The sequence below is a fragment of the Penicillium verhagenii genome, assembly GCF_028828195.1.
Source record: "Penicillium verhagenii strain IBT 33310 chromosome Unknown utg000005l_segment0_segment0, whole genome shotgun sequence".
Lineage (NCBI taxonomy): Eukaryota > Fungi > Ascomycota > Eurotiomycetes > Eurotiales > Aspergillaceae > Penicillium > Penicillium verhagenii.
The window spans coordinates 4,071,362-4,099,079 of NW_026643169.1; the positions used below are offsets into that span (position 1 = coordinate 4,071,362).

The window sequence follows — 27,718 nt, forward strand, 5'->3', positions numbered from 1 at the left end:
GAACTAATCTTGAGTACTGAGTATATCAATTTGATGCTCATTCTAAGTATTACGCACGTATGTACCTTGGTAGCACAAAAGTCAGTAATTTATTCTTCACAAATCCGCTACTGTAATGCAACCTAGTCAAGGCTTCCATTCCTCCATCTTGGCGCATTTCCTTGGCATTCCCCCCCTTGTAGAGCATTTACTACACTTACTGCATTTGCTGCATTTACTGCATAGCTGCATGGAACAGCATAAACAGCATAACAGTTCCTCGGGCAGGCACGGAAGCCAAACGCCTTGGGCATCAACCCCCACAAGGTGATAGGGCGATCCTCTTGGACCCTTGCTGATCGTCCGAGGCAAACCAGGAAAGGGAACAAAAAAAGGGAACAAGGCTGTAGCTCTAGACCCGAGACAGTAATTTCCGTTCCAGAATGCGAGTCCAGCTGTTCCGTGATTGGATTCCCCTGCGTTAATCTTTTTGGTGGCTTCTCCAGTGGCTTCTCCAATGGCTTCTCCAGTGGCCGAGACCGCGGCTGAGGGCTCGGCGCTCTTGGCTTGGAACCCTGAAGGCTGAAGCTGAACTTGTTACCCTTGGCATCTACTGTTCCCCCCTTTTTCCATTTCTTTTTTTTTCTAATCGTCTATAGAGTTCTTATTTTATTTCTCCTTTCTCTTTCAAAAAAAAAAAAAAAAAAAGAACTTCAGATAGCAAGGATCATATTTAAAAATAGAATAAATTCGTTTCGGTCTAGTCTTCCTAATCTACTTTAATGTGTACTATGGAGCAGGAACTAGAGGTTTTGGTCCCATACAATTCCAATCAATCCAATAGCGTTGATTCTTTTATCGCGCCGACACACATCACATGTGGATCGTCTGCTCCGCATTGTTTACCGAAAAGGTCTTGAATTTAATCTTTGCCTTTGATTTCTCTCCGGTGCTTCTCTCTTGCTTCTCTCTTGCTTCTCTCTTGCTTCTCTCTTGCTTCTCTCTTGCTTGGGCGCTTGCTTTCCTCTCCTTACACCCTTTCTTCTCGTCATTCATTTTGTCCCGGCCAAACACCGGGGGCAACCGTCATGTTTCGCGCCCGCCGCTACCGAGTTCTCCTGGTATTCGCTGCAACTTTCATCCTCGCTGTCATTCATTTCGCCCGGTCGCGTGATTGGGCCGATACAATCATCGAAACTTCACCTGAAATACACCCCGATGTAGCAACCTATCCCAAAGCGCAATCTGGATCAGACGCGAATCCCGCTCCTATTCCCGGCGCGCCGCCGTTGGAGCAAGAAAGCTCCAGGTTCGCACCTGCAAAGCCCGACTATAACTCGTTCGGATCTAATCCGTATGAAAATGACAATTCGCCGAGCTCACCGAGCTCACCGAGCTCACCGAAAGCTCCCTTGAAGGAGGAAACTGGGGGATCGTCCTCGTCCTCGTATTCGGGAGCGGGGGCGGGATCGTATAACAATGCCCCGGAGAAGGGAACGGCGGAAAACTTGAAGAATACCGGGTCCAGCTCTACTGCTGGGAAGATCACGTATATCAGTTCAGGGTCAGACTCGAGCTCTGCCCTTCTGGAGGAAATCGATATTGGCGGTTCGGGCAGGGTAGCCGCCACCCAACACGCAGAACCCGGCGCACCGACCACACGATGGAAGCAATTCCCAGATCGATTCCCCGTTTCAGCGGCTGATCTTATCACGCTACCAAAGACATATGCAAAGTCCATGCCAAAATTACAGGCCAAGTTTAAAGATGAAGCGACTTCTGACAAGCAAGAGCGCCTCCAGCAACTCAGCACGATCAAAGCGGAATTCAAGCACGCCTGGGCAGGCTATAAGAAGGTTGCTTTGGGACATGATGAGGTCAAGCCTCTCTCGGCGGCATTTGAAGATCCGTTCAATGGGTGGGGTGCGACCTTGGTTGATTCGCTTGATACCTTATGGATCATGGAGATGACGGATGAGTTCTCGGAAGCGGTCGATGCGATCCAAAAGATCGATTTCCAGACCTCGCCCAGAGAGGATATTCCCATGTTTGAGACTGTTATTCGGTATTTGGGTGGCTTGCTTGGTGCCTATGATATCTCGGCGCAGCGATACTCCATTCTCCTGGAGAAGGCAGAGGAGCTTGCTGAGATTTTGATTGGTGCTTTTGATACTCCCAACCGTATGCCCGTGCTCTACTACCGTTGGACACCGGATCACGTCGTTCGACCCCATCGGGCATCATCCAAGGCTGGACTGGCCGAAATTGGATCTATGTCTTTGGAGTTTACTCGATTGGCTCAATTGACCCAGAAAGACAAGTACTACGATGCCATTGCGCGGATCACGAACGAGCTGGAGGCACTGCAAGACCAGACCTCTATCCCAGGACTTTGGCCCATTAAAGTCAACGCGCAGGGCTGTGCTAAATACAACACTCCCCAGCATAACTACCGTGGTCATGGTGCCCCCTCGACCTCAAGAGAAGAACCCCGGGCTGAAGAAGAGTCGGTGCCAGCGGTGAAACCCCCCACAGAAGCATCTACAGAAATACACAACAGCACAACAACAACTGTGCCTCACAAGCACTATGCCGCGCCGACTGATCTGAGCAGTTATCTCAATTTGGTCTCGCGTGATGTCTCTGACGACTTCTCAGAGGCAGAGCCGGCATACTACCATCACAGTTCCAGCTCCGATACTCCGGAGGTTCAGGTTCAAGAAAAGTGTGACGGGGGCCTACGGATGCCTACAGCCTACCGTGATAACAAATATAGCTTAGCAGGAATGGCCGACTCAACGTATGAATACTTACCTAAGGAATATCTCCTGCTCGGGGGTGCCAACGATCAATACAAAAAAATGTATAAGAAGGCCATCGATGCAGCCCGCAAAAACCTTCTTTTCACACCCATGGTCAAGGGCAAACATGACATCCGTTTCATGGCCTCAACTTCCGGCGTGGAACTCGCGTCGAAAAGTCCGGATATTCCGTCCGTGCTGATGTATGAAAGCCATCATCTGACGTGCTTTGTTGGAGGCATGGTTGCCGTTGGAGCCAAGGCCTTTGGCATCGACGGAGACATGGAGCTCGCAGCTAAGTTAACAGACGGCTGTGTTTGGGCTTACGAGTCTACAACCACCGGTATTATGCCCGAGCGGTTCCAAATGCTCCCTTGCGACAAAGACCGTTCCTGCGACTGGGATCAGGCCCGTTTCGACAACGAGGTCAATCGCTTTGGTCCTATTCGCGATTCTGCCGCCGGTGCCCAGTACCGCAGCGGAGAGAGCTCATACGGGCAGCGAGTGAAGATTTCGGAAACCGGCCCCAGTGAAGGCCCCTTGGCCGTCCCACTGCCCATGCCGGGTTCATTAAACCCGCATGACAAAGATCCGATGCCATATCATAAGCGAGATGAATTCACCATTGGTAGAGAGACGGCCACCCCTGCACCGGCTCCCTCAGATGCATTTGCCAATAATCTCGAGAACAGAGACGCCCCTCGTGTCTCTCAGCCAGGTTCCCTTGCTCCATCAGACCGCGACGTTTATCTCCCGCCAGGTATGGTTAACATTCCCTCGCCGGACTACTATCTCCGACCCGAGGCTATCGAATCCATCTTCATCATGTACAGACTCACAGGTGATGATGCCTGGCGCCAGAAGGGCTGGAAGATGTTCCAGGCGATCACGAAGCATACTCGGACTGAATTGGCCAACGCCGCTATCGCGGATGTTATGGCCGAGAAACCTGTACAGAAGGATACCATGGAGTCCTTCTGGTTGGCAGAGACTCTGAAGTATTTCTACCTACTTTTCAGTGATCCAAGTGTGGTGGATCTGGATAAATATGTTTTGTAAGTTTGAATTTTCTCCAATCATCCAGCTGAGTCTCAGGGTACACTGCTAACAAAAGTCAATAGGAACACCGAAGCGCACCCCTTCCAGCGCCCGCTTGGATTGTAAAGTTTTCAATGTTCTCAGTTTCTTCTTTCTTGCATAGTGATACCAGCGAAAATTGCATATATTGTTCTTCTTTTTGAGATTGTAAAATTAAATACTTGAATCCTGACTGCACATGTGCATGTGGTAGCACTCCATCCCCAATGAGGTTTTGATGTCAACATCACCAGACATCTATGGATCAAGTGGGTTTTAAGTATGAGTACATAGTATCGTGGTGAGCAGTCAATATACACGGATCAATTGATTTATATACTTGAAAGCATTTTCTGAGTGTTTGAGTATCTTGGAAGAAACATTCAAGCCATAGATAATCTTACCAAGTGAGTCCTAAAACTACGCAATTGCCCATTTGGGGTTTGAACAAATGATTACATAATACATATAAAAGAACAAAAAAGCGGCGAGGGATAAGCACCAAAACAGGAAAGGCAAAGCCAAGGTACGTATTCCGTAGGTCGCCCCGCCTCCAACATATCCCGCATCTCAAACCTCCCAAAGGGGCCCGCAATGAGTGCTCTCCTTACGCCCCGAAGACGCAGATCGAGCTCGGGAAATGGAGCAAGAGGTCTTGGAGTCCGAACAGTTCTGGAATGGTAGGTTCATACCAGCCCGCGAGGCAAAAAAAGCAAAACCGGCCGATCGTGTGCTATGATTGTGATGGCTGTTTGCCCTTTCCCCTCCCCGATCGGACTTCTCGATGATCACCCAATTCACATGTGACCATGTCTTTCCTCCAATTAACACCTCACAGAACTCGAAGCGATCGTCTCCAAGCCTGCCGACACTGAAGACCTTATCGATGATGCTTTGAGAGCGTATTTGGGCTTTACGACTCAGTACAAAGGTGCCAAGATTTCCCTCTCCCGCCGCCTCTATACACATTGCCCAGTTCGGATCGGTTCCGCTGCGAGCTGTGCTGCGTAGCGTCAGCGTTGGCACATGCGCGTGTATACTATACTATATTTGTTTGGTTTGGATCAGAACTGACATTGTGTGCTGTGCGGTATAGATGAATTTCTACAGTCGGAGTGGGAGATCTCGCAATGCTCGTACAAGCTCTTTTCATCCAGCATCTTCAGCGAAAATTGCGACTATGTTCGTCGACAGATCACTTATGGTCTCTTGCAGGTAGGATAAACCCCCCCCCCCCCATACTCCGGTTCGCTGCAACAGTGCGCTTATTCTTTTTTTTTTTTTTTTTGGTCCACAGGAAGACGACCCGAATACCCTTCACCTAATTACGTCGTTCCTGCTCTTCGATGGTCGGCAAAATGAAGTGTCACTGCAGATGATGAACGAGGAGGGCGTCTTTGCGAGATTGTTAGAGCTCATTCAGGCACGAAGGAGGGAGGATATGGATAGCGAGGCTGGCCTCCACCGACTGTTGATGGATTTGTTGTACGAGATGTCGAGAGTTCAACGGGTGAGGATCGAGGATTTGGGTATGATTCTTGGATACACTACCTATTGATGCCGATGGGGCTGATGATAGGTCTCTTTATTTCTGTGCAGTTCTCGTGGATGACGACTTCATTCGATGTCTTTTTGACATTATTGAGGACTTATCATATGATGTTACGGATCCGTATCATTATCCTGTCATTCGGGTCTTGGTAAGTTGGTATTATGTTTCATGATGGAATGACGGGGCTAATTGATTGATCAGCTTGTTTTGAATGAGCAATTTATGATCTCGGCTCATGACCCCGTGGATGGTCCGTCTTCGTCAAGCAAGTTGACCAACAAGGTCATCAAAGTCCTTTCTGTGTATGGCGGATTATACAAGACTTTTGGTGAAAATATCATTCTGCTGATCAACCGCGAAGGTACGTTTCTGCCATTGATCAGAGTTTGTCATGTCACTAAAAATAAAATAGCCGAAACATCTCTGCAGCTACTCACACTGAAGCTGCTTTACTTGATATTCACTACCCCCAGCACTTACGAATATTTTTTCACGAATGATCTCCATGTGCTGGTAGATATTTTGATCCGCAACTTGCTCGATCTCCCTGAGGAGGCAGCTGCACTGCGACATACTTATTTGCGCGTATTATACCCCCTTCTAGCACATACACAGCTAAGGCAACCACCACACTACAAGCGGGACGAGCTTCGGAAGGTGCTCAGCCTTCTAGTACGAGGCCAGGTTTCTTATGGCAATGATACTGAGGAGGCGAAGATCCTTCATTTTGAGGAGGTTGACGAAACCACGCGGCGACTTGTCGCTCGATGTGCGACGGTAGATTGGCTACGCAATATCGAGCCTGACATGAATGTTGCGCAAGAATCCCACACTCAACTCGCAGTGACTGCTAGTATCGATACAGTACTGGAGGATACCGCTCAGCAGGAGTCCCCGATTGATATCGGAGACCCACTTGACATGACCCGGTCACTGTCTCGTACCAGCACTATTCCCGACTCGCCAGGGCAAGCATCGCCAACAAGAATAGACTCGAGAGGCTCATCCGAGGCCCCAGAATCCCGCCGAAAGCTCAGCGCAATTTCACGGTTGGGCATGAACCTCGAGCCAGCTAGTTCTTCCTCCCTCAGCGTGCAAGCCGTAGCAGCCCTGCATGAAAAACCAGGTATCATGACACCCAGCCGCAAAGACGCACCTGTCATCAGACCCCCGAAGATTAAGCCTGAACCACCCAAATCCCGCCGTTGGCGAGGCCGTCGCCTTGCCATGGATGAGGAGGACCAGCAGCACTCGGTCGACACGAGCAGTGAGCGCAACGGCAACAGCAACAATAATTCCACAATCCCCGAAGGCGTGGAGGTCAATCCCACCACCTACACTGCCCCAAATACACCCTCCCACACTGGTACTGAAATTGACCGTCGGAACTCCACCACAACTTCCAATCTTATTCCCCCAGGACTCCCCGCTCACGCACGCCGTTCCGTATCAAACCCACCTCCGGCTCTACCCCCACCTCGTCGCTCCACGACCACCACCCCATCTTCCAGCCAACACCGCCCTTCTCCTTCGCCAGGGGCGTCGGGATCAACTTCACCCTCTGCGCCCACCACACTTGGCAAGCATGGCGTAAAGCCTCTCCCGCCCAAAACACGCCGCTGGGGCCGGGTCAAAACCCATGTGGCCACGGACTCCATCGAGAGCGGAACGAGTAGCGGTAGTCTACAAAGGGACGATGAAGAAGCCGGCATCATCGCGGAGACTACTTTGCCTCCGAATTTGACGACAGGGGAGCCAGAACCTCAGCCTGATATACATGATCAGACCAATCCTGTGTTGTTCGATGGTAATAGTAGTGGCGACCGTGATCCTTTCTCCCCCACATCGCCCACATCACCCACTATCCTTGTCTCTCCTACTTCGCCGACGGCTTTTGATCCGGTTGACGATGGACAGGAGGGAGAGAGTAGTGAGTCTGTGGCACCTGTGAGTGTTGAAGAGGCGGTACAGAAAGTTTCTTTGCATTAATTAGACCGGTGTTTGCTGTCACTATGTTCTTAGGCTACTACTGTTGACAGTCGGTAGCTATAGCTCGAGTAACCTCGTTACATAGGCTATCTATTGTATCTATTATCTATTTAGGTATTGAGTTTGTGTGACCTCGGGAGTCCGGCTCCAGGGATTTGCATCTGGTTTGTATAGCCACGCATACTTGAGTTTTGAAATGATATCATGACATCCACTACGGCATTGAAGATGATAAGATTAGATTCCACGTATTTACGGTGGACATTCGTAAAATAAATGTATTCCAGGATTACAGCCGGGTAGATCAATGCATCCACCAAAGTGAACCTTGAAAGAAGCTGCCTGAGGTAGGTCTTGTCCACAAAGCTTCGATGTGAACATTGAACCTTCTTATTCCGTAGAATATAAACAAAAAGAAGGCGAGTAGGTAAACATAACATAAAAATACAATCCGTCAGGATAATTGAGTCGCCGTCTAGCTCCCAAGGCACATTCATTCAAGCCTGAAGCACACCAAACGACCTCAAATCTTCAACCCATAACTCCTAAACACCCCAACAACCGTATTTCCCCAAAAAGAAACACACTGCCCCACAACCTCCACCTTCTTGCCCAAAATATGCTTATCCTCAAAGCGCCGCTCAATAAACCGCTCCGTCTCACTCATATCCGGCGCCGCGTCGCGCGTCATCACCACGTCCGCACTGGCATACATAGCCGCCACGGCCGCGCGCCGCGTGTACCAGCTCGCATCCACCGAGGCGTCGCCCGCCAGCGTAAGGATATCGTTTGCAAGGGCATGGAGCTCGGTGAGGGCGAGGGGAATATTACCGAGGAGAGACATTTGCGCGAGGGCCTTTTTCAAAGATATGGTTAGTATGTGTATTGGCAGCGGGGGGCAAGCAAAGAAGAAGAACCGAAACCGGATTGAACTGGGTCTTTGATTGATTGGTGTACTGTACTCACATCTTGCCATTGCCCTCTGACCTCCTCGTTCATCTTCAAACGTTCCAGGATAAGAGTCTTGGTCTTGGATTCAACGTCTTGCCCCGCAGTGAAGGCGATTTCTCCGGCCTCGACCTTTGCGCGGAGGAGACCGCGCCGACTGGCAAGCCAGAAGAGGATAAGGTCGAATTCGGCGCGGGGGAGGAGCTGGACGCTTACGTCCAGGAAGCCTGCGTCACGGGCTCCTAGGAGGAGAGAGGTGTGGGTGAAGCCGTGGACTGGGGTGTGGGCGAGACTTGCTTCGAGGATTGCGATTTGGCTGTTTGTGTATTCATGGACTGGGAGAGCGGGGTGGAGAGCTGAGTGGTAGGGTCTGTTTGGTTGGTATTTGGAGAGGGGTTGTGAGAGGCGAGAGCTTGGTTGGGGTGTGGGTGTGGTGGTGGTGGTGGTGGTGGTGGTGGTGGTTCTTGGTCGGGTCGTGCGGATACAGGCGGTTGTGAGGGTGCGGAGGGATTGAGGAGAGGATGATGATGCGGGTTTGATTTGGATTAAAGCCCTTCGTGGGCAGATGCGAGCGATCGAGGCCATTGTGTTGCGGTTTTAGGAGGATTTGGAAAAAGTTAAGTTTAGACTACGCGGGAAGGAGTTCAAGTAAAGTTGCTTGTTCGGTGGATCGGGATCTGCACGTGCACGAGCACAGACATTTTTCCAGGATAATGCAGATCGCACTTGAGGTTTCAACAACAACGAACATGGGAATAGGGAATCATAGGAGATGTAGAAGCGACATAAGAGGGCATAGAAAAGCAAATGATAAACAAAACAGAACGGAACCCCTTCAAATCTCCCCTAAAATAACACAGATCATACCACAAGTATAAGAATATCCACTAAGGATACATTACATGATCTGGTCCTGCGTGATGCCCATTGAAGGGTCCTGTTCTTCCTTAATCTCCGGACCAGGTCCGGCATTCAGGTATTTAACAAAGGTGATGCCCAGGGGACGACCACCGTACTGGTAACCGGTGAACTTGGCTGTACGGGCGTTAGTAAACATCATGGCGCCAGCAGAGAAGAGATGGGGTTAGTATTGACGTACAAATGGCAGTGTCAGCGGTGTCAGGAGTATCAAACTCGACAACACCGGTACCACGGGATCGGCCGTTGAGCTCGTACTGGATCTCAGCACGCTCAACCTTGCCGATAGTCGAGAAAAGGTCGATCAGATCGTCGTTGCAAGTGGACCACGGAAGCTGTCATCCTATCTGTCAGCCTTGAACCCCCTAATTGGAAGAGACTCTATACTTACGTTTCGCACGTAAATAACCGCGCTCTTTTCACCTCCAGAAGTGGCAAAGTCGGTGAAGGGGTTAGGAGGGACCGAAGCAACGGGCTGCTGGTGCTGGTGCTGGTGCTGCTCGTAACCGCCGCCGAAACCAGGGGCACCACCAGGGGGGCCACCGTGACCACCGGGGCCACCAAAGCCGCCACGCCCACCAAAGCCACCGCCGTAGCCTCCACGGCCACCACCAAAGCCTCCACGGCCACCGAAGCCACCAGGGGGGCCACCAGGACCACCAGGGCCGCCAAAGCCACCACGACCGGGGCCACCGAAGCCGCCACGACCGCCGAAGCCGGGACCGCCACCAGCGAATCTATCTTCACGAACCTCCAGGGGGCGACCCTGCCACTCGTATCCGTTGAACTGAGCGATAGCGTTGCGGGCATCATCAGGAGACTCGAAAGCAACAATACCAGAGCCCTTGGGGCGGCCGGTAGGGTCGGTGTGCACATCAGCGCGGATAACCGCGCCCTGTTGAGCTAAAATCGAGGGAGTTCAAGTCAATTTCACCAAAGCGTTCACATAATAAACCAAACAAAGGAAAAGGGAAATGCCGTAAAGGGCATACAGTCAGTGCGAAACTTACCCGCTTGGCGGAAGAGATCCTTCAAGTCTTGCCATCCAATATTGAAAGGAAGCTACATCGACGAGTCAACAGCCTGGCAAACCAAGATTAGTATATCAGGGGCCGAGGATAACAAACGTTCGACACATAAAGTTGACGACCCGGAGCACCTCCACCAGGGGGACCACCAGGGCCGCCACCAAATCCACCACCACCGAAGCCACCGCGACCACCACCGCCGAAATCGCCGCGCGGGGGGCCACCGACGAAACGGGGCTCGGCTTCACGATCCTGTTGATTGGATCAGTATTTGGAAAATCCAACCCTCTTCCTCATGTTTGTGGATAAGCTTACCTCGCGGACATAAACAAGACGTCCCATCAAATTTTGATTGCTGAGCGAGTTGACTGCGTTTTGTGCTTGGTCCCTCGTTGCGTATTCCACAATCCTGATACGTATTAGCACACTTCTTGCTCAAGTGATGATCCAAGGAATTTGAAGCTTACCCGCATCCCTACAATATCCAGACGGCCAGGCCCAGCCCGTCAACCCAACAGTCCATGCAAGGAAACCAGAAAACCACGAAAAATCAGGGAGTAGAAAAGGGAACCAGCCGCTCTACGTATTGGCGCCCACCTTCGACATTCCATTCGGAAGAAGTAACACATCGGCAAAGAGAACCTCTCCAGCTGTAAAGCCATCACAAAACTACCGGTCAGTCTTCTGCTTCCTTGTTTCGTTGTTTGATCTCCTCGACCATCACACCCCCGCATCGGATCCTTGCTCACCCTGTCTCATAAAATCTTTAAGGTGATGCCACTTGACATCGTATGCCAGGTTGCCCACATAGACCCGACGGTCTTGCTGGGATGAGTCGCGCACTGATTGCATCATATTTTCTTTGTTGACAGATCGATCGTCGAATGTTCTACCCGGCGCGTAACCACTGCGTCCACCGTAAGGGGATCCCGAACCAGCTGCACCAGATGCACTCAAAGGAGATCGCGAACGGCGATCAGTGCGACGGTATTCGTCACGGCTGCGAGAGCGACTGCGAGGAGTGTACGAGCGACGGCTACGTCGAGGGCTGCGAGAAGAACGACGACGGGGCGAACGAGATCGCTCACGTTGCTGCATTCGGTCAGAATCGTTGTAATCGGGGTATTCGGACATCTTGAGAAAGATGCGACGACGCGCAGAAAGATCGGGTAAGGAAGTTGAATAAGGATGAAAAGGAAGGAATGCGAAAAAAGAGAGGGAAAAATAAGAGGTGCGGGAATCTTGGTTGCAAAGGCGGGTGGAGTAACAGGAGTTTCGGGGGGTGGAGGTGGGTCAGGTGACTAGGAGGCTGAGACAACGCGAATCGAGGACCCCGGGAGATACGGGAGAGGCTTGGACACAGCATCCCCATGTTTGCGCGCACACGGCGCATTTGGTGACGATCACTGAAAAGCTTCCAATGCAGTGTGCGCGGAAATTTTTTGGTGGTTCTTTTTTTTCACTTTCCCACTCTCCCTTACATCCAAGCTCGTGGATGATAGATCCCGTTCCATAGAAGCTTCCGCCCCCGCACTGACCATCCCGTCGCGATAGCTTCATGAGCATCGTATGGAAATCGCATTCCATAGTTTGAATGGTAAGGGGAGAATAGAAGGATATAATACAAAATAGAAGGAAATGGAAAATGGAAAAAAGAGAAAACGCTCCAAAAACCAAAAGAAATGAAGGGCCAAACTTACTTGATATGGTCGATAAACGTCGGCTGAACAAGTTAGCGGACAAGAAACAAGAATAACGATAAGGGGGAAATATGGAGGAGGAAAAAGAGAAGGAGAAGAAAGCGGGGGGAGAACGAGAGAGAAGAAGGATCAGGCGTCAAGGTTCAACATTTTGGGGGTGAGCAAAACGATGATTGGATGAGGGGAAGGGGGAATGGCCGAGGGTGAGAATGTACCAAGGGGAGATATAGGGAAATGAGGGAAAGAGGTATCGAGTATTACCAGATACACAGGGGAGGGTAAACACGTCGGAAAACAATGAAAACAAGTGGAAGGAAGAAGCTGGAAACATAGAGACCGAGCACATACCCATGATTTAAGAAATCCGACGAAAAGAAATCCGACGAAATGAAAAAAAAAACACCCCACGATACGCGTGGTGTAGTCGAGGTGAAGTGGTACAAAGCAAAGAGAAGGTTGTCGGGGAGAAGATGAGGAAGAGAGGGAAGGGAAAGATTTGAGGTTGTTTTGGCTCTTTTGATACTCGACCAAAGTCTCCACCGCCTCCATTACGCTTTTCTCTTTCATCTTGAACACAAAGGAAATCAAGATATCATCACTTTGCAGGACGTGATTTTTGTCTTATTTTTTTTTTAAAAAAAAAGACCATGATTACTTTGTTCATGTCTGGTGCTTTTCATCCAATCTGTTATCTACATAAAATACCTAATCATGCAAGTCTGGAAGGTTCCCACCATTGCAATCCCGACCTTCCTATCACAGTCTGGCCTACGTGGTGTCACCATGCGCGACTGTCACTTGTGATTGTGACTGGCGTATTTAGTGTATTTTTTCTTACCCCAATTGCCACGCCCTGACACATGAAGACGGGGAAGTTTCATTTACGCAAGCTCAATTCCCGAGGTAAGTAGAAAAAACTATTGTAAAAAGGTTTCAAGAAAGCAACGTAGATCCTAAATGTATCATTTTCATTTACAACTCTACTCCAATGTCTTAAACGAAAGCGCGGGTGCCCAACACCCAGGATATCAAAAGAAAGAGGGGAAAATGACACCGCCGAAAACAAATAGAAAAGGAAAAGAAAGGAAAAAGGGTAATCCACAATGCGCCTCACCCGGTATGAACGCCTACAGGCCAATGAGCGGGCCGGGCCACCAGAGCGGTTGGACCAAAACACCTTAAATCAAGCTGGGGAAGTGTTCAGGCATATTTCAGGATTGGTTTGTACATGTACAACAGAACAAATCCAAAAGATAGATCAAAAATCCAGGGAAGCCAAGAACCATCAACCAAAAAGGGGAATTGACGAAGATGAAAATATAACAATGCCAAATCATGATCAACAGAAAAAAAAAGAAGGGAAGGTGTTAAATGCACGGAAGATGAAATATGTATCAAGTCCCTCATGCCGCCACATTGGTAGGTGGGTAACGGCCGGGAATCTTCATGTCAATAGCCAGCACACTGTCCATTCTCTCTTTTCGGGGAGGGTAAAAGTCAGGAGGGCCCGTCGTGGCGCCGTTCATGCCTTTGTCGGCGTAACCATCTCTGAAGGGAATAGCGCCGACGATGCCGACCTCTGGAGCTTCATCAAGGGAGGTAGCCATGGTGTTATTGGTATAATCGGTCTGATTGGTATTGGTGGGTACGGTGGAGACACTCTCACGACGAGCGACGTTGGGAGGAGCTGAGTTCTCACGGCGGTCTGCAACACCGATCACCCCGGACATTGCAACCACGGAACCATTGTCCCCGTCCGATCGGACCTCCCGGTCATCAACCGCAGATTCGGGTCGCTGATCTCTCTGTTTGGCAACGATAATGGGTGCCGGTCCCATCCACTGTCCGTAATAGCTATCGTGTCGGCTCATCCGGTTCCGAGACTGGTTTTCGGGGCTCTGGCTTGCGACACGTTGAGACTGGCGATCAGCAGAGCCGTTCTGGTCGTAGTATTGTGAATTGCTAGCCATGGCATTGTTGTCTGGATATCCTGCAGCGGCAGCAATTATATCTCTGCCACCTGAGCTTGCTCCGCTGGAGGGAGAAAGCGGTTCCTGCATGTTCCGGTCAATCTGAACATCGCTGGGGAACGCACCACCGGCCTGGCGAGTGGCAGACATGGGTCGCTCCTGGGGTCCTTGGGCCAGCACCACGGATTCTGCTGAGTAGGGAGTCCGGTCGGCCTCATCATCTTCTAGGACCTCATTATGCGACATGCCACTCACACTACGCACGTGGCGACGAACAGAGGCGTGTCGGACAAAAGCATCCCGTGCCTCTCCGGTCTTGTTAATGAGGCTCTCAATGTCCTCGTACCACGACATCATGGTTTCGTGAGACTCCGCGCGGAAAACCCAAGAGTGGCCTCGGTGCATGGCACCGGTCTGCCGACCCTTGAGCATAAACTTGTGGGAGCTTGAATCCTCATTTGAGTGGGAACCCAGTTTCTGCTCAGGTAGGTATAGAGACATGACTGGAGTCTGCCACGCCACCCGGTCCGCCGACTTGAACTCGTGGAGGTGAGTTGGGGACAAGACATACCAACCTGGGGTATAGCTCTTCAGGTACTTGCTCTTGCGTTCCAGCATACCAGCTCGTACTTCAGCCGCCGCGGGGTGATCCTTGCCAGAGTACGTGATGCTCTCCACGTTACGCGGAGGAATCCGTGGATCGACGAGTTCATCGGTATTGGCAACAAATGTATTCCACTCATGGTCCTGAGGCATGGAGATCGGACCCACACGTAACTTTTCAACAGTATCGTAGGCCTCGTCGGCCTCCCGCTTCAGGATGCCGGCGTAGGCGTTGTAAGCCTTTTGGATCTCACTCACAACAATCGACTCAAGCTCGCGGCCCGAGTTCTCCAGGTTCAAGTATGCGCGGTGTAGGTAATTCTCCTCCTCAATCTGCTTTTCGACCTGGCGCTCCACATTCAGGCGCATCAAGAAAGGATCGCCTTTTCCGGATGTCGCAGACGGATCGGTATCAACCAGACCTAAGGATTCATGCAGATTCCGTACAGCCTTGCGCGTGCCGTCAATTTCCTTCTCGACGGTGTTCTTGAAATCACCCGACAGACTCTTAATCTCTTTCGTCTTCTTTTGTAAATCACTTCGAAGGCCGGTCAATTGGCTGATCACTTCCACCTCCACCTCGACGGCCTTGTTGGCTTCGGAGTATCCTTGTCGGTGGAAATCGCGCAGCATCTCTGTCGCATCGGCGAGACCGCCTGACTGTAAGAATGCAGAAGGAGTAGTTTGGTTGTTGATGACATTTGACGCGGATAGGAAAAGCTTCGATCGGGCCTCGTATGATTTCTGTACTTCTTTGAAAAAGAGGATCAAGTCCTTCAGGATCTTGCGCCAAGCTATAATAGCGTTGCAAATCTCACGTCAGTTTGGTCCCATAGTGATAAGAATGGGCCTAGTCGGATCGCGTGCAATTCTGCCCCACATACCTTGGAAACGAGTTGATAACACCTCGGTCGGGTTTCCGCTTGTTGGGATAGGAACCATAAAAGCACTATTCACATCCTCTGACCCATCGGGATATTTCTCTCGGTCGCCGAGGCTCAGGCTCTTGACACTCCCCGCGCCAAGCGATCGTCGACTGCCATTGCGTCGCAAGCTCCCCTTCTTACTCAGGGAGGCCTTTTTACGCAAAGTTCCCTGGCGAGTCGGGGTAGCTGAGCGGGCCTGGGAGGCCGTTGAAGCTGAGCGTTGCACGAGGGAGGCCGGGCGATCCAGTGCGATGGAGCTGCGGTGGCTAACGGAGTCGAGTTCTTCTTTGAACCGGGGATTGTAAGGGATCTGCGACGACTGCTCGGGAGTACCGTGACTATAATGGAAGGTAGAGCTATTTCCGGCGTAGGAGTTCGGTCGAGAGGAGGTGCGAAGGGTGCCGTATCCGCGACTCAGAAGACTCGGGTCATGAGCGCTCGGGATCGAGTATGCATCCTGCACGGGTGTCTGTGGCCGCGCGGCCATGGCCATGACGGGAACGTGGAAAAGGAAACTTGGGGGAATCCGGGGATGTGTAGAGAGGTGTATAGAATATGGGATGAATAGGTGAGAAAAGAGAGCGAAACAAAGCCAGAGCGAGATTGAGGGGTGAGTCAAGTTGGAAGAAAAATACAAATCAAGAAAAGAGAGGGGAAAAAAGGTAGCGATCACTTCAGGGAAGATGGCAATTTGGTTACCAGGCGAACGGGAGATTTAGACTAGTACGGAGTAGAAGTGCTAGTCTTTTGCGTCTAGATTTGACTGGCAGTTTGTATGGTTTGCCAAGGATCCGGTTTTTTTTTTCTTCTTCCAAATTCAACCCTTTTGAATTCCAAAAGAAAAAAGAAAGAAAAAGGGGGAGGGAGGCGTAGTAAATATGAAGCTTGGTTATAAATGACGTCTACGAGATTTTGGGGATTTTGGGATCGGGTAAAGGATGACGAGCCTTGGAAACCAGGTCAACTCCGGGATCCCCGGCTTTACACTCTTAACTGTACCTTATGTTCCCTTAATGGTTGACGTCGAGGACTTTCTTTTTCGGAAGTCTTGGCCGTCAAAGGGAGAGATTCTCATGGTTCCTGAGACTTGGAACAATACTCTGTGATCTATAATAAGGAGTTAATAAAGGACAGAGAGAAAAGAGAAGAAAAAAAAGGGGGGTAATTTCTATACTTCCAAGTATAGTTTCAATAAACTAGTCAAGTTAGGCATGTACATGTACATGTACATTGAAAAGCCCGATCAATCCGGCTGCCTATCGTGGCTGATGGGTCTATGTAGCTATTCATTCGCACGATCTGTGGCTGAGGAGCCCCTCAAAAGGGGGCGCTTGATTCCCCTGAATAAGTGATGAACGCTGCATGACGTCGGAGAGAAGAAGAAAAGAGGGGGAAGTCCCTGTATAGTGGAATAGCTCATCGAGTACTCAAGTCCTCGTACAGGAATACGCATATAGGGGCGAAAAAAAGAAGATCACTTGAAGCCTATGCATATCATGGTGGAAATCCCCCCGCGTGCTTCCGGGTATAGTGGGAAAATCCAACCTCACCATGATCCCTGACTGCGACGTCGCCGTTTCGTCGTAAAATGGCCTGTTTCGGGGCAATCGGGATGATATCACATTTATTAGACCTGATAGATATTTCATAAGATGTCATGCACAGGAAATATTGAAAGAAAAAGATCTGCTGGAGAACAACTCCGTATTTTAGGGCTTGTACAGATCAAATGATCGCCCATGGTTATAGATGATCGGTGGCTCCGATTCACCTGCATTCAGTGGCTGCTGCCTCGGGATTATGAACCGGGATCGGTAATCCGAGATCACCCCCGAGGTGACTATATGATTGAGTGATGTTTTCTCATGAGTGGTTATGGATATTTCTGGAGGAGTTGAGACTCTCAAATGTTCAAATGTTATGTTTGATATACCCGTGTCACTATTGGCCCGTCCTGAACCATCCCCCTCCCCCGCCGTGCACCAACCTCCGCGTTCGTTAGGACATCCCACCTCTCCCTATTTAACCAATTGACCAAATCAACAAGCTATCAGCTAGATATGATTATCATGGGATTACACTGCCGATTGACACATGTGCATGCTGGTTTTTGGAAATAGGTAATACCGACAGTAGCTCACTTGGAACAGCTATAACGATTACGGCCCAGTAGGTGGTCTAAAAAGCATAATTCTCCGACATATACGTCATCCAAATCCTAGATAAACACAAGAAAATCGAATTGGACGTGCCCGGCATGCTAGAGAGGCAACTATGATAAAGGGGGATAATTTACACAACGCAACCGGAGAACAGAAAATGGCATGAGAGAAACGCAAAGAGACAATTTTATGATGCAGGCACCTTCCCTGTGGGAACGTCAATGCCATATGCCTCCTTGATGCGCTCAGCGCGACGCTCCTCGTAGTTGGGTCCGTAAATACCTAAGCAAAATGGTTAATATCAAAAGTGCCGTCTATTCCATCTGTATGCCAATTTGGGGATACTGGGATCTCAAACATACCACGTCCCTCACCAAGCTCGGCAAAGGTCTGTCCAGCCGGTGTCTGGTAGTTCTTGCGCAGCTTCTGTCGACGCTCAAACTCATCTTCTGTGCGGTCCTTCTGGTATCCGTACAGGCCATTGGTGTACTCGAAAGCGACAAGGAGGGTGGAGAGAGCGACACCGTAGCCGAGAACGCGGGGGAAAGCGCGCGCTGTACAAGTATCAGTATAATCCAGACCTCCAAATATTCCAAGGAAAGTAAATCAAAAGTGATTGTTACTGACCTCGCAGACCTAAGATAGAACCAGAGAAGAAGCCACCCAGGGCGGTGTTCCAGGTATCCTCCACTTCACGGAGGTTGGCCGAGGCGACCTTCACGAATTCGTAGGTTCCACCCATGGCAGCTAAAATTATACATAAATCAGCATTGAATTGGCACCTAGCTTATAGAATTGGAAGATTTACCGAAGATACCGATGGTACCTCCAGTGCGCATGAAGATGCCCATGGATCCAACATTGCGACGGGCCAGGGTGTTCTGGACAGCGGATCCAAAAAGACCAACAGCACCAGTTAGGGCTGTGGCCTTAGTGGCTGCTGAGATAGCATCCTGGGGATGGTAGTGGTGTTCCTCCTCGTGGTGCGCCATGGTGTGCTTGGAGGGATGGAGCTGCGGGTTAGACGGGAAGTTCAAGATGGGATTTTGGATGTGTTTTTGCTATATCATACCGCCTACCCATTTACGTAATACCATCTATTTGCCCATGTCATTGTTCTGCCATCTACGACCGGTTTTATATGACCGCCGCTGGAACATAGAGCTCATTCGACTCAAACGTAACATTTCATGTCATCATCTTTCTTACAGTTCTTCTTTTTCAGCCTTAATCTTTTTCCATTTGGTTTTCAGAAACAATCAGCTCCAGAACTATCTTAACTATTAGGTAGTTTCTGTTGAAGCTTTCACCCACTTGTCCCGCCCACTGGTGCTCAGTGCGGTGGGCTCCGAGTCCCCGCTGTACCTACCATCATCACACTTCGCGAAAGCGCGTTTGGCACCTGTACAGTCTATCCACTAGGCTCTATGGTTCATTCGATCTTGAGTTGCTCTTGTGACTAAAGCTCATCACAGTCTTAAGATCTCTCAAACAAGCTACGTGATGGCTTATCTACAACAGGCAGGTCAGTGATGGCGAGGATGATCTGATTACGATGTTGATTCGTCTACCAACAAGTTACATAGTATGCTAATATATCTTCTTTCATAGGCAAAACTGCCCCGCGTTTGGCCGAGGATATTCAGTTGTACGATTCTACCTACCCACCGAGCAGCGGTCGCAACTTGCTTGCACAAGTCCCTCCGGTGTACCCAGAGGACTACAATGGGCCTTTGGAGTACATCTCGGGCGATGCATGTCCGCATGACTATGTGAAAAAACCCGATCAAACCCACCTTGCTCAGGCAGACCAACCCCGCCGGCAAATGTCTAAAGTGTCTGCAATATGCTCCAACTGCCGCCGTCATTTACAGGTGGTTGTCACCTACAACAATGGCATGGTCACGTCTGGAAATGGTCTAGCAGGTCATGTCCATCATTTTGTGTACAAGTCAGGCCGACAAAGGGGTCGTTGGACAACTGAGGAGGTGATGGAGACCGGACAAACTGCCGAGACGTTCCACTACCAGTGTCTACATCAATCTTGTTCGACAGTGGTTTCTCTTCGAATCATTTCGCCAATATTAGATTGGAAATTCACGCAATTGTTAACTGACCCGGATGTCATTCGAGAACGAGCCAAGGCAGCATTTGCTTCTCAGCCGGAACGCCTTGAAGGTGTAGCCGCACCCTTACCCATCACTGTCCTCGATAATCTACGTCTCTACCTCACTAATGCACTTCGCCATGGCGACCGGAGCAAGCCTATCACCCAGGGTAATAAGCGGTTCATGGTGTCATTTGGTGTGAAGGGAGAGCCTTGCAGGGAATTATTAGAGTTCTTAGGGTTCTCTTCTACTGAGGTTTGTTATCAACTCGTTCTACTCCTCCCCTACCAAAAAGAAGCAAAAGATCTAACAAAAAAATCTCAGAATGATGCTGCCTGGAAGCCTCCTCTGGTGGATAAAAAGGCTTCTTTACCATATCAAGATGCTTTTTGCATTTTCCTGGACGATGCCATCCTTGAATTGGTCTGCCTAATCAATCAAAGGCCAACCTCAGAACGGCGTGGAATCCAGCTGACTGCCCTCCCTCCATCCGCAAAGGATGATATATTTTATGCCTTGGAGGCATCCGATTGTCCGTATTACTTGGAATCTGGTTACCCTTCACTAAGCTCTTGTTGCTAATTATCTAGGTAGACCCGAGATCCAAGCGTGCAAATGACTTTGAAATGGCACCTGCTCCGTTTGTTCCCCCCTTATCCTTCATCTAACGGGCTGCTCCTAACCATTTTTCTATGATAGCTTTTACGAAGATCTTGGTACTGTGGAGGATATGTCTGCCTCGCTGATTGTAGATTCATATCACCATCAAGTGCAGGTTGACCCACCGCGAGCTCCACATTACTTGAACTGCCTAAAGTCCATTGGCACCATCAGAGGTGGTGAGGATTGGGAGATCATCAGCCAGGCCGTCCAATTGGCCTATTCGGAAGGAAGGTACACTAATGAGGACGTGACTGATGCATACAAGTACTTTGGGCTTCAGCGTAATGATCGCAATATCACGGAGGATGCCATAGTGAGCAAATTCTATGCGGTCCTTGGCTCAACCAATCAGGAAACAGAGGCACGCCGCCAGATGTGGAACATTGGTCAAGATCTTGGAAGTGAACGTATCAAAGCAGCATCAGAAGACCGTGAGTACTAGATTCAATTCGTTTTAACGTGAAACGATACTATGCTAACAGCGGCGTTACAGGTGTTGCTACCGCTGAGCAAGCTAGGGTTTTCCTTGGGGTTGATGAAAACACACCGGATGATTTTATCATAACGATGTACACGGCAAAGGTACGCCAGAACACAGAACACATTTCGAATCTTGTTCCTTTTTCCTCTTCCGTCTCATTTTATATCTTTATTCTTTGACTTTTGCTTGACCTTACGTTTTGACGTCCACTTTGACTTACGCTTTCCAAAAAAAGGTCAACGACAACCCCTCTTGCAAAGAATTAGCAGACAAGGCCGTGCAACTTATTGCAGAATCACGCAACTCACACGGCTTGGATCATTTCATCAAAACAGGAGAGACAGTTGCCGGAGAAATGGATATTGCGGATGCGTACCGCATGCTTCAGATCCCTGACCGGACTGCAGATGACGGTTCCATCATGGCTGCTTACACAATTTGTGTCGATGAGAACCCTCGTCAGATAGAACTTTATGGTCGAGCGCTCCGCATCATCGCCAAGGAAATCGACAGCGTTATGCTCAAAAGCATGGCAGGGATCACCGCTGAGACTGAACAAGATCTGACCGAATGGCCTGTTGGACTACAGAATATCGGCAACACGTGCTACCTGAACAGCCTTCTCCAATTCTACTTTTCCATCAAGCCCTACAGAGATTTGGTCCTGAATATCGAGAAGTATCAAATGGACACGGCTAACGAAGCAAGTATGAGCGGAAAGAAAGTGGGATCCCGCATGGTGTCTGTAAAGGAAATTGAGCGCTCTCTCCGATGTAAGATTGGAACCTTTCTTGCCCCTTTGAAAAGATCTGACAGTTCATCAATCCCTTCTAGTCCTTACCGAACTCAGGGTCCTCTTCCGTGATATGATTTTCTCGCAAAATTCTTCCGTCACCCCTAGCCAGGAACTTGCTCTGTTGACTCTTATCAGCCCGGGAAACGAAGCGGCGATTCGTCGACGGTCGACAATTACCAAATCTCAGACACACGGACTGGGTGACATTAATGGCGCCCCTGTGTCAGGCCCGCTTGGCCCTCCTCGGCCTCTTTTCGAGTACGTGCCGGGCCATAACGCGACTCCTTCCATAGCCTCGGATACTGTCGAGTTGAGTGATACAGGAAGTGAGGCAACTCTGGTATCTGAGGATAATGGCACAGGTGCCACCATCGAGATGGGTGAAGTGGGCGATGTAGCCCCCGAGGCAGCATGGGTAACAGAGAATAATGGAGCTGGGGCTCATGCGCCATCCGTGGGTTCTGAGCCAATTAGTGAGGGCTATGTCAATATCTCCCCGACCCAGCCCGAACCTCCTGCCCGTCCGCCGCCTGTTCCTCCGCGTCCCGCTCCGGAAATCGACACCGAGAAGCAACTGATCGAAGAATTGGAAATTGGGGCACAGCAAGATGTCACAGAGGTCATCAACAATGTGCTCTTCCAAAGCCAGTGCGCCATCAAGCCCCGTGAGCTTGCTTCGGATGGAGAGCAAGTTGACCATGTCAAAGAGTAAGAACCCTTTCTCCGCAAATTTCTTTTTCTGATCTTTAACACTAACATCCTCTAGTATGTTCTATGGTCAGACTCGGTCCTACATTACAACTTCCGGCGGTACGCGGTTCAAAGATGAACGTTGGTGTGATATCAAAGTTGACGTGGCTCTTGGACCTCGCGACATCTATGATGCCATTGACGGCGCTTTTGACGTTCAGAATATCAGCGTTGAGAACTCCGAGGCAGAGCAATACGGATCCATTACGCGCATTCCCCCTGTCCTCCAAATTCAGGTGCAGCGTGTCCAATTTGATCCTGTGAAGAAGACTTCCTACAAATCAACAAATCACTTGCAGCTGTTCGAAACGATCTACATGGATCGGTATATGGACACTTCGAGACCGGATCTGCTGAAAGGAAGGCGCCAGTGTTGGGAGTGGAAGAAAAGCCTTGCCAGCATCGAAACGCGCCAGGCGGAGCTGCTACGCAAACAGGTATGATCATATCCTTGAGGTTGGGCAATATGCAGGTTTATTGAGGTCACAGAGCTGACATTACTCTCCGTTCACAGGAAAAAGATGGCCTTAGTATGGTATCTCTTTTCCACGGCGCCAATGGTGGGCTCGACGATCTGTATTCGATCGATGGAGACACAGCTGAGGAGGATAGTATTATGCTGGAGGCTGAGAAGCCTTGTGCCGAGCCCAACTCAGGTCCCAACAATCCGAAGATCAATGAACAGCTCGCCCAGGACCTCAAGCAGATCTCGGAGGACGTGGTCACTGAGTACAATTGTGAGTAGACTCGTCTATCGTATTGCAGTGGGTTAATGGACTAACAAAAGAACATAGCCCTCGACCAGCAAATCGAAGACACAAAACTGCTGATTGCCCGCAATTTTGCTCACTTCCAAGACATCCCCTACCACCTGTACGCGGTCTTTGTACACCGCGGATCCGTCTCTTTCGGCCATTACTGGATCTACATCAAAGACTTCCAGAAGAACATATGGCGCAAATACAACGATGAGTACGTGACCGAAGTCCAGGATTTGAATGAAATCTTCGGTAATAAAAACGACGCCAATCCCCCAACTCCTTACTTCCTTGTCTACATTCACGGATCCAAGAAGGACCTTCTAGTTAGCCCCGTCTGTCGCGATGTTGCCAAGGATAATGTTGCCAAGGATAATGTTTTCGATGATAATGTTGTCGAGGATGCCAAATCCGACAGCCCCGCCGATGACCCCTCTATCATGGAGGGCATTATCAGCCCGAATCCCATCGAACACGCCCACCAGGACTTCCAGCAGTCTCCGTTCGTTCGTGCTATGGATCAACAGTTAGAAGATACCGACATGACTGAACAGGAATAAGTGGGTGGCATGATAAATTCCGATGCATGGCATCTAGCAGCTGGCATGTTTCAACCTTCCATTATGATGATGACGACGATTACGATGCGCCTCCATTTGCAAGGTTCCTCAATGCTGCCCTTTTATCCACGATTTTTTGTTATTTTTACCATGAGTTCCCATGTCTATTTTATGCCAACTGCATCAGCGAGGATATCTTCATTATTTAGGTAGATGAATGTTGAGGTGGATATGCGATCAATTGATGAACGGGGTTGGAGCTTAGACCTCGATGTTGCTGTCTGGGCGGGTGACCCTCACCTGGATGCTGAGAATATTCAATGTTGAAGGGCTAGGGGTGCTTGTCCCCCAGTGCTTCGACTGGAGCCAGCAGGTGGTGGAAGGGTCAAGTGGTCGCCCGGGGACTCCAAACTTGGGTTCCAGGTTCCAAATGTTCAAATTTAAGCGTGTCTGTCTACTTGGAAAATACATATTTCTTACTCAACATTTGAATTCACAGATACTTACATACTAGGTACTGGATTTCCCCCGGCGATTTTTGGTTGCCATTTCCGGATTGGTGCTCACCCTCTCGCCGCTTTTGCTCACTGAGTAGATCAATCTGAGCATGGCCTCCGGCTCGGTGAGACTTATATGAACCTTACTTATGCTCAGTGAGCCGATCAGTCTGTTCAGGACATCTGGAGCGAGCCTGCGCAGTAATATGACTTGCTCACCGAGCACACTGCACAGGAGGCCAATCATATGGGTTACCCCCAATCAAATGAGTTTTACTACGCTACCTTAAGGCCCCACTTGCCGTTTCTTAAATTCTGGCACGGAGTACTGGTACTATATGCAGCATGTAGGGCTACATAGCACAAGGCGCCTTTATTTGGGACACTGCAGTATATGTGCATGAATGACAACCCGGATATTTCCAGGATTCCTGGTAATAAACATATATAAAGACCAGACATACATAATGATTACCCCTTCTCTTTTCTCCTTCATATCCCTCCCTTGATATCACCTCCTCAAGTGCTACCACCTCCATATCTTTGGCAAACCGACGATTCATCTTTTCCAAATTATCCCAGACTTGGAGTCTCGTTCTCCACTCATAACCACAAATTCCAGCCACCCATTCCAGTGACCCGAAGCCAGGCATTATGCGAGTCCTACCACTTTTGATTCCGATCTACATCCTCCTCAGCTTCGCTGCTGCCGGCCCCATCAGTTATGGGATCTGCCAAGCAGGATGCGCGGCAGTTGTCATGGCCTGCTACTCAGCCGCAGGCTTCACCTGGGGCGCAACCATGGGAGCAACCGCACCTGCTTCTATCCTATTGTGCAACACAGCCTTTGGTAAATGTCAAGCAGCGGCCGCAGCTGTTCTCCTATCTCCGACACCATAAGCTTTCTCATGACGACGCGTACCCGGAAGGGGCATACTGTCATGAGTCCCATGGAGATGTTATTGGTTGCTAGATGGCAGACGCTGGAGTACTTGTTTGTTTCGTTGGGTTGTTGGAGAGTTTTGTGTTTGCTCATACCCTTTCTATTGCTGTTTCTTTATGTTTATCTCTCTTGAAGCTGTTTGGATATTCTTGGCCTTTTTGGTTCGTTTAAAATCCATGATAAACATCACTTTTCTTTCGAAATCAGCACTCTTCTCCTTTAAATTTGAGATCTGCTTGTGCTTGGTAGTTAATAGGGGAAATTTACATTCAATTTGAGGCCGTCTGTGCATATCGGCTCCAGCACCGAGAAGCACCGACCGCATTCTCACCAATGAAGCACCTTCAAACAATTTTAAGATAAAAACACAAGGAGAATATTCATGTCGCAGTTGCTGTACATGTGGGTCAATAACTAAAAGCCTAGATCATCACCAATCAGAATCCTCTTCCGAATCAGAGCCAGAGTATCGATTTTCCTGCTCAGCAGCCTGATTCATTCGCACCCGCATGCGAAAATGATCCAGTCGACTACCCTGCGACGTCAAGTTTTCGAATGCTCTATCCGTGAATGCAGACTCGTATGAATCGTCTATTGCCTGCCTCAACTGGAAAAGATGCTCCACGTTTAACTGTCCATCGAGCAATGCATCTCGAGCAAGTGGAGTCGTGCAAAGGAGTTTGAAGTTCGGGTGGAGAGTCCGGTGTGTCACCAAACGATTCAAAATGTGAATCACATCCATCAACTCGTCCTTGAAATGCTGCGAGGTAAACTCGCTGAGTCCATCCAGAATACATATGACGGTAGTCTTGCGAGAGAGCTGTTCGATCAGCTCGAGAAAAGTGGAGCATAGCTTTTGAAGATTGTGAGCTTCTAGCTGGTGGACGAAATCTTTCGTGTTGATGAAATCGAGATTGAAATGCCGGCCTGTTTGAAGAAGTTGGGCGAGCAATGAGCGTATGAGTCCATTTGGTCCGACAAGAGAGTCTACCCGGTTGCGACGGGACCCGTGAAGACCGCAAAAATAATGAAGTATTATGGTTGGCTTGCTCTCTGCATTGATGTTGCGGCGAAGTTGCAGGGCGAGCATTGCACACAAGACGGAGAGTGGAGTTATACGACCTGGGCCGGATTCAGCAAAGTTTCCATGTACGAGGAGGCTCGTAGGATGTGTTGATGCCATCCATGACTTGAAGGCCGGAGATGTGAAAAGTTGCTGAGCCTGGGCTTGAGCCAAAGATGTGAATTGATCGAGCTCCTTGAGAATAAGCTGTATATCGCTTGTCAGGTGCTGTGGGCTAACACCGAGGATGTCATGTAGCTCAAGCTCATCCAGTAGGGGGTCCAGCTTCAGTGGTGGCCTTGGCTCTAGGTATCCCCATGCTCGATCATCTTGCGGTTGATCAACATGTACAACTACCTGATACAGTAGGTTCGTTATGACTGGACCAGATGGGTGACTTTCGATCTTTTTGATCAAGTTAGCATATCCGTCCTCCGTTGCTTGCGACAAAGCCGATAATTTAGCGTCAATATTCTTCGTTATTTTCTTGTTTTCCGCAACATCGGCCCCGGTATCGATAGCCCTTTGATCGCGTACATGTTCCAGACACAGGTCGAACATATCCGCTTGACCCTCCACTTCAGCCAGAATGAAGTCTATTGAACGGCCTGTATGGGCTGATGCGGTCAGCCTTCGAATGATTTTCTTTGCTCGGTCGCTCCACCGCGGCGCGTGGCTTGTGCTTCCATTTAGAAGGAAGATCAGTTGAGCCATTGCCCGAGCCAGAGTCTCATATAGCCTAATGGCGGCAGTGCGTAGCTTTTCAGCAGTAGCCCATTGATTTTGTCGAGCTTTTGCAGAGAGGATCAAATCTGGGATGCTATCAAATGCTTGGAGAATCTTATCGCGGTTGGTAGCATTTTGCTGCGCGATCTAAACCATATTTCATCAGATGTCATATTCATGAAGAATCCAAAAGAATCCAACGACAAATCAGGGAAAAGAAGGATCACCCCAAATATTATCTTTAACCCTGCACTCAAAAAGGACAAGCCATAGTCCGATGGAATCAAGTCTACCCATGGGGTAATCTGGTCGGCATAGTCGCCTGCGGCGCGAACCCCCCGATGCAGTATCCCAGATAGCCCGTTGGCATTATTCTCGTAGGCTCCACGGGCATGGTCCAGTTCCTCAACGACGTCTTTGAATGTGCATTGATGTATATCGAATCGGAATTTTGGCTCAACTGATTCGTTGTACGCGACCAGGGACAGTTGCAGATCACTGTATGTCATAATATAGGTTAACTTGTGTTGGATTGTAAGATTGGGACAGGAGAATCGTACATAGAGGCTGGAAGTTCCTCGATATTGCCTTCATCTTCGTTGTAGACAGCTGGTGTTGTGCCAAAAGCTTCGTGGTAGTCCACTGCCTTTTCCAACACAAAATCAGCTGCTATCCTCTTATGCTGCTTCTTGAGCCAACCCATTCTCCGGTGTAGGTCAG

General features: G+C 49.5%; 11 protein-coding genes across 11 annotated transcripts; 5 read left to right on the top strand and 6 right to left on the bottom strand.

The window, feature by feature from the left end:
* Positions 1-1,067: 1,067 nt before the first annotated feature.
* N7466_005023 (class I alpha-mannosidase 1A) lies at positions 1,068-3,944 on the top strand (the record flags this gene model as incomplete). Its single annotated transcript, XM_057164420.1, has 2 exons — positions 1,068-3,835; positions 3,902-3,944. 2 exons carry the CDS (start codon positions 1,068-1,070, stop codon positions 3,942-3,944), a joined length of 2,811 nt encoding a protein of 936 aa, XP_057023101.1.
* Positions 3,945-4,497: 553 nt separating this feature from the next.
* Positions 4,498-7,398, top strand: N7466_005024 (DUF2013 domain-containing protein; the record flags this gene model as incomplete). The annotated part of the gene is made up of 7 exons (XM_057164421.1): positions 4,498-4,537; positions 4,696-4,842; positions 4,954-5,072; positions 5,155-5,386; positions 5,457-5,557; positions 5,611-5,770; positions 5,822-7,398. The coding sequence occupies 7 exons, from the start codon at positions 4,498-4,500 to the stop codon at positions 7,396-7,398; spliced, it is 2,376 nt and encodes a 791-aa protein (XP_057023102.1).
* Positions 7,399-7,921: 523 nt separating this feature from the next.
* N7466_005025 (uncharacterized protein) lies at positions 7,922-8,931 on the bottom strand (the record flags this gene model as incomplete). Its single annotated transcript, XM_057164422.1, has 2 exons — positions 7,922-8,254; positions 8,365-8,931. The coding sequence occupies 2 exons, from the start codon at positions 8,929-8,931 to the stop codon at positions 7,922-7,924; spliced, it is 900 nt and encodes a 299-aa protein (XP_057023103.1).
* A 313-nt stretch (positions 8,932-9,244) lies between these two features.
* Positions 9,245-10,634, bottom strand: N7466_005026 (uncharacterized protein; the record flags this gene model as incomplete). The annotated part of the gene is made up of 6 exons (XM_057164423.1): positions 9,245-9,381; positions 9,446-9,599; positions 9,656-10,167; positions 10,275-10,326; positions 10,392-10,544; positions 10,608-10,634. The coding sequence occupies 6 exons, from the start codon at positions 10,632-10,634 to the stop codon at positions 9,245-9,247; spliced, it is 1,035 nt and encodes a 344-aa protein (XP_057023104.1).
* Positions 10,635-11,176: 542 nt separating this feature from the next.
* Positions 11,177-11,431, top strand: N7466_005027 (uncharacterized protein; the record flags this gene model as incomplete). Its single annotated transcript, XM_057164424.1, has 1 exon — positions 11,177-11,431. The coding sequence occupies one exon, from the start codon at positions 11,177-11,179 to the stop codon at positions 11,429-11,431; it is 255 nt and encodes an 84-aa protein (XP_057023105.1).
* Positions 11,432-13,395: 1,964 nt separating this feature from the next.
* N7466_005028 (SLM1 family PH domain-containing protein) lies at positions 13,396-15,984 on the bottom strand (the record flags this gene model as incomplete). Its single annotated transcript, XM_057164425.1, has 2 exons — positions 13,396-15,359; positions 15,450-15,984. 2 exons carry the CDS (start codon positions 15,982-15,984, stop codon positions 13,396-13,398), a joined length of 2,499 nt encoding a protein of 832 aa, XP_057023106.1.
* Positions 15,985-17,840: 1,856 nt separating this feature from the next.
* N7466_005029 (uncharacterized protein) lies at positions 17,841-18,645 on the bottom strand (the record flags this gene model as incomplete). Its single annotated transcript, XM_057164426.1, has 4 exons — positions 17,841-17,935; positions 18,016-18,207; positions 18,281-18,400; positions 18,462-18,645. The coding sequence occupies 4 exons, from the start codon at positions 18,643-18,645 to the stop codon at positions 17,841-17,843; spliced, it is 591 nt and encodes a 196-aa protein (XP_057023107.1).
* A 594-nt stretch (positions 18,646-19,239) lies between these two features.
* N7466_005030 (ubiquitin-specific protease UBP2) lies at positions 19,240-23,769 on the top strand (the record flags this gene model as incomplete). Its single annotated transcript, XM_057164427.1, has 9 exons — positions 19,240-20,293; positions 20,356-20,401; positions 20,461-20,855; positions 20,918-21,006; positions 21,141-21,678; positions 21,740-22,409; positions 22,468-22,888; positions 22,966-23,188; positions 23,246-23,769. Coding segments are annotated over 9 exons (3,960 nt in total), but the record flags the coding sequence as incomplete, so codon positions are not given.
* Positions 23,770-24,030: 261 nt separating this feature from the next.
* N7466_005031 (uncharacterized protein) lies at positions 24,031-24,513 on the bottom strand (the record flags this gene model as incomplete). Its single annotated transcript, XM_057164428.1, has 3 exons — positions 24,031-24,219; positions 24,281-24,387; positions 24,414-24,513. The coding sequence occupies 3 exons, from the start codon at positions 24,511-24,513 to the stop codon at positions 24,031-24,033; spliced, it is 396 nt and encodes a 131-aa protein (XP_057023109.1).
* A 407-nt stretch (positions 24,514-24,920) lies between these two features.
* N7466_005032 (uncharacterized protein) lies at positions 24,921-25,166 on the top strand (the record flags this gene model as incomplete). The annotated part of the gene is made up of 1 exon (XM_057164429.1): positions 24,921-25,166. One exon carries the CDS (start codon positions 24,921-24,923, stop codon positions 25,164-25,166), a length of 246 nt encoding a protein of 81 aa, XP_057023110.1.
* A 473-nt stretch (positions 25,167-25,639) lies between these two features.
* On the bottom strand, positions 25,640-27,507 carry N7466_005033 (uncharacterized protein; the record flags this gene model as incomplete). The annotated part of the gene is made up of 2 exons (XM_057164430.1): positions 25,640-27,145; positions 27,292-27,507. 2 exons carry the CDS (start codon positions 27,505-27,507, stop codon positions 25,640-25,642), a joined length of 1,722 nt encoding a protein of 573 aa, XP_057023111.1.
* Positions 27,508-27,718: the final 211 nt, after the last annotated feature.